The sequence below is a fragment of the Pseudochaenichthys georgianus genome, chromosome 20 (genome assembly GCF_902827115.2).
Source record: "Pseudochaenichthys georgianus chromosome 20, fPseGeo1.2, whole genome shotgun sequence".
NCBI lineage: Eukaryota > Metazoa > Chordata > Actinopteri > Perciformes > Channichthyidae > Pseudochaenichthys > Pseudochaenichthys georgianus.
In genome coordinates, this window is record NC_047522.1 from 6,587,685 (window position 1) to 6,592,310 (window position 4,626).

The following is a 4,626-nucleotide window of genomic DNA, read 5'->3' on the forward strand; positions in this document are numbered from 1 at the left end:
GTTATTGTTACCTGTAATAAACTACTACCGTTTGATGACTAATCAAATCATGGTTTGCTATATATGAATGATATGTTATAGGAGCAAATAATTCAGGAAAGAAAGGCTACTAAGTATTTCCATCAAACTTTATTTTTACAAATGTACAAAATGTGTGAATGTATATTTATATATCATCCATTCCTCTCCTGATAGGCGTTTTCTATATCTTGCGTATCGCAGCTTTGTAAGCTGGTGCTGGGGATATTTAGGGCGAGGCATCAGAGTGGTGATTCCGTCGTGTGTTGTGCTCCGGATCCGCCAGGAGTTTCCAGATCTGGCTGGACAATATGTAGGATTTCGACCTCCTTTGGGGGGAAACGGGAGAAACGGCTGACAATCATTTCCTCCTTGGGGGGCCTGTCAAATTGAGTTGACAGGTCCTCTTGGACGTGGATTCGTTTCAGCTCGTCCACAAAGGGTGTAGGGTCCAGAAAGACTTTGTGAAACACAAGCCTCGTCAGCTCGTCCACATAGACTGAAAAAGAAAGCATTGTATAAATAATTTTTTATTGTTATTCACTTTTTGTATTTAATGTAATACTTTTATTGTTCATTGCATCTTTAATCATTTGAAATTTAATTCTGTTAATAATAATAACAAATATTTCACAACTTACTGTATTGTAGGGTCGTTCTTAACAGGCTTGACCGTACACTCTCCCCTCTTTGATTTTGGATAAGCCAATTTGAAGACAAGTTTTCCTGCAGCAGTTGTCGCTTGGTCACGCCCAGCATTCTCGTTGTGATGCATTGTTGCACAACCTATAGAATAGCTAAATAAAATGAGACTTTGTGTTATGACAGAATAAAACCCTCATGCCACTAAACAGTGACTGTGTTATAAGATGCTACAGAATAAAGTATACAGTGCATTACCTGCACAACATTCCAATGAAGGGGAAAACCACATTTTTTGGGGTAAAACGCAGAATTAAGTTGTGGAAGGACTCCAGGGATGAGGTCTGGTAGTGATGGCTTAGCTTTAGCACATCTTTGAGAACTCTCTTGTTGGTGAGTATCGTTTCAACTCTGGCGAGTGTTATTGAGCCTTGAGTAAAATGACAAAGACATTAGGTAAATCACCAGCACATTAGAACAATAATTTGCCATAACAACAATGTTATATTTACATTCTATATTGTTGATCTTATGAAGGAAGTGAAATATTGAACTTACCACCTTTTAGGTAAGGTTTATTTGCATCGCTTGCGGCTCCTACAGGATGTGTGCACTTGGGGAACAGGGGGTCATCATGCACGTGAACGTTTTGTAGGTGGTTGACCAGTGACGTCCACCTTGCCACCTTCTCCGGCCCCGAGGTTGTGCTCGTCGCACTCCAGTAGACATGGTTTTTTATGCTGCGCAGCCACCTCTTCAACTTCGTGTCACAGTCCTTGTTCTGTGTAAGTTTCAGAAGTTTCTTGAAAAAACCTGATAAAAAAAAAGCACATGCACACGTTAATATTCAAGCCATAGTGTGGAAATTACGTGCTGTGATGGACAACATTCAAGGGTGTGGTGGACATTCCACACTTCATATATCATCAACCATAACATACATATGATAATTGCCTGTCAGTGCGAGACCCTTCTGTCTGAAAACATGTCATAGCCAGGAAACCTCCATACATATTCATATCACTGTAAATTCCCATTCTAAAGAGTACTCACATTATCCTAGGATTAGTGAGTGAAATGTAATTTGCAATGAGAAAAGGTGCTGTGATCAAGTGGTCTGGCAGGCTAAATTGTAGGAGATATAATGAATGTATTCAGACATTATGTCATGTCTGCTGCTGATTAGAAGCTCAGGATAAATTGCATAGTAAAACAAAGGAATATCTTAACAAAGGACAGTGCCTCTGATTTGGTATTCTTCCATTACAACATATAGGGATAAATACCTTTTTCAAAGTGACACACATCATAGAATTGTTCGATGTTGCGTTCCCTCAGGTACTTCTGGATCTGCGGATGACAGTCAGTCACAATGTACTCAACCGCCAAATCCTTTGACTCCAGATGATCGAGGCATCTTTTGAGTCCCTCCTTTTCCATGTGGTAACTACCACCTACTTCATTGCTCTGTTGGGGAATAACAAATAGGGCATAAATACACAGAAGCATGCATCAACAGCCAGCAAGCCTAAAATGATAGCACCCAGAAAGAGAATCACACTTGAACAAGCTGGAAGTCCAGAATGGTGTTGCTTCCCAGGTTCATGAGTGTGTAGCTCCCGAACTTAGCCGAGTGTCCTGAAGAAAATATAATACAGGAGGTTTCAAGGCTTTTCAACAGAACTTCAATGGATAAGTAGATGAATTGTAATATACACCAGTAACTCTGGCACTAGAGTGTCTTGTCTGTTTCTGCTTACCTGGAGAGTCTGCTCTCATATCTCCTGCAACCTTTCCCCCCTATTGTTGTAGATTATCGAAATTCTGCTGCTGATCAGTGTTATATATATATAAGGTTTTATTTATAGAGCACATTTAAAAACGATTTTTGGTCGAGCCCAAGTGCTGTACATGTAATAAAAGCACAATTAAGGTAATGTATCTGTGATTTGTCAGTGTTATAGTCTACCTTTGCGTCTCACGTGTGCCGATTTCAGTGTTCCCCGGGCCAACTGTGTAGCAACAGAAATGGCGGACACTTTACATTCCACTGTCTGTGTTCCCACAGACCGTGTCTCAACCCTCTGAGTTCCCACACAAACACTCCGTTTGACATCCGACTGTACTGGAGCGGTGGGTATTGTGTTCCTGCTGTGATGTACTCTAAGAAAGATACACATAGTATTCATACAATTAATTTTGTATCCGAGGAAAACAGTCAATTTCAGCAACACTTTTACAATTACAATGTTCTACAGATAGTCCGCTACCTTTTCCCATGTAGCGTAATATTTCAGACTCTTTGTAGCTCAGTAGCATAGCTGCTAGGACCGCCAACTTCAATGTAATTATGTTTGGCGACTGACCGTACGTTAAATCAGCCAGAGTATACTGTCTATGAGTATTTCGTGTGTGTTTGCAGACGAAATTCTCCAGCTATGATTATCTATCAGTAATCAACACAGTTAGCTTGCCAGCTAATATGCTAACCTAATATGCAGTTTAACAGCTAGTCTAGGCTTAGCAAGAACATCTTACAGTTGCAATATTATACAGTTAGTCTGCTACGTTTGGTCATTCATTGTAGCTGGCATGAAAACAATGGCCATGTGCTAACATCGGTGTTGAGGTCTGGGAATGCTCGTTAGCCCTCGTGTTTACCTCGGTAGCTTAGCATAGCATTTACACAGTCGTGGTAGATACATTGTTTGTTTTAAACAGAATAAATACACAAACCACAATGAATACTTACAGGTTGTGTACCCGAATATCCCGCTGGTCCAAACAAAGTAGGAACAGCATCGTCCTCCAATATCAGCTTTTCAAGTCCGAAGCTAAACATTGTTAAGTTTTTAAAGCTTTGGTCCGTGAAATGCCGCGCACACACAACAGTACCGGCTGGTAAATCATCTGGAACAGTGTTAAAAAGGAATGTCAACCACTGACTTCGTCGTGGTTCTGCCTTCGGTACTGCAAACATTGTGGATTTCTCCACACAAGACAGGCAACAGACCCTGCGCGACATGACTGGATAGAGCTTTGAAAAGAAGCAGGTTTTACGACACTTAATATGGTCGGCTGGCAGAGGAAGTGACGTCACGCGGTGCAGCTACGTCACGCGGGGCAGGAAGTAAACAATGGAAACTGAGAAATCTCCAACGAGGCTTTTGGGGGAGGTCTTTTCTGTGTTAGAGTTTTACTCCCTACAGGGTGTACTTTGAGGGGTTTTGACTTTGCAGACTGTTTACATGCATGGACCCCTTCATAACACACAAGGAGACGGGTAATAACCGGAAAAGCATGCAATGGGCCCTTTAAAAACACTCTTTTTGTTTGGCCAATAACTTCAATCACATTTTCACCATTTTAAAAATGGTGTCATAATCCAAATTGGGTTTCTTGGCTACATTAAAAAACGTATATCTTTTTAATACAAAATCAACCTTGGCATATGTTCTGTTGGAATATAAATTACTTAGGTCTGCAATACTTTTCCATACCCTTAGCTGGCCTGCTACAAACTGTGTACATTTGACATTCAAGGGTGTAACAACCTATAAAACGAGAGAACATTTCTATTAATATTTCTTCTACCGACAAAAAGTATACATGAACAACTGTACAGAATACAGGTGACAGGTAATCATTAACCTGCTTTACTCGGTGCTGATGAATCATGCACTAAACCTGCATGGCATTATGGAAGAAATGAAAAAAATAATTCTTCATTTCCACTTTGAACATTCTGGTTGAGATGTTGAGTGCATCATCTACGTAAAGATCAAAGAACTCAGTGTACCCTACTTAGCTCATGTATTTTACTGTACCGTCAACCGTTAACATACAACAATTAGGATATAGCTCTAGAACTCAAATTGTCCTGTTTTTACCGGAAGTGGTCCAAACCTTGCTAATCCTGACTTTACATAACGGCTCCTTTTTAAATCGCATTTGTCAGGGAAGTGA

The 4,626-nt window shown here is 40.4% G+C and overlaps 1 protein-coding gene across 2 annotated transcripts; it reads right to left on the minus strand.

Annotated features, from left to right (window-relative positions):
* Positions 1-200: 200 nt before the first annotated feature.
* Positions 201-3,487, minus strand: LOC117466034 (uncharacterized). 2 transcript variants are annotated; one of them, XM_034109160.2, is made up of 8 exons: positions 3,413-3,487; positions 2,630-2,823; positions 2,222-2,298; positions 1,947-2,127; positions 1,219-1,473; positions 919-1,090; positions 660-815; positions 201-517 (listed from the first exon to the last, which is right to left on the minus strand). In XM_034109160.2, the coding sequence occupies exons 1-8, from the start codon at positions 3,460-3,462 to the stop codon at positions 403-405; spliced, it is 1,200 nt and encodes a 399-aa protein (XP_033965051.1). In that variant the 5' UTR covers positions 3,463-3,487; the 3' UTR covers positions 201-402. The 2 variants fall into 2 exon arrangements, with proteins under 2 accessions (XP_033965051.1, XP_071063044.1); XM_071206943.1 differs by lacking the exons at positions 2,630-2,823; positions 3,413-3,487 and adding an exon at positions 2,421-2,452.
* Positions 3,488-4,626: the final 1,139 nt, after the last annotated feature.

Excerpts from the sequence above, each read along its gene's own strand:
- LOC117466034 (XM_034109160.2), bottom strand. The coding sequence starts at position 3,462 with ATGCTGTTCCTACTTTGTTTGGACCAGCGGGATATTCGGGTACACAAC. Across the intron at positions 2,299-2,629 it reads GGCACACGTGAGACGCAAAG|GACACTCGGCTAAGTTCGGG; the intron begins GTAGACTATAAC and ends TATTTTCTTCAG. Across the intron at positions 816-918 it reads TTCATTGGAATGTTGTGCAG|CTATTCTATAGGTTGTGCAA; the intron begins GTAATGCACTGT and ends CATTTTATTTAG.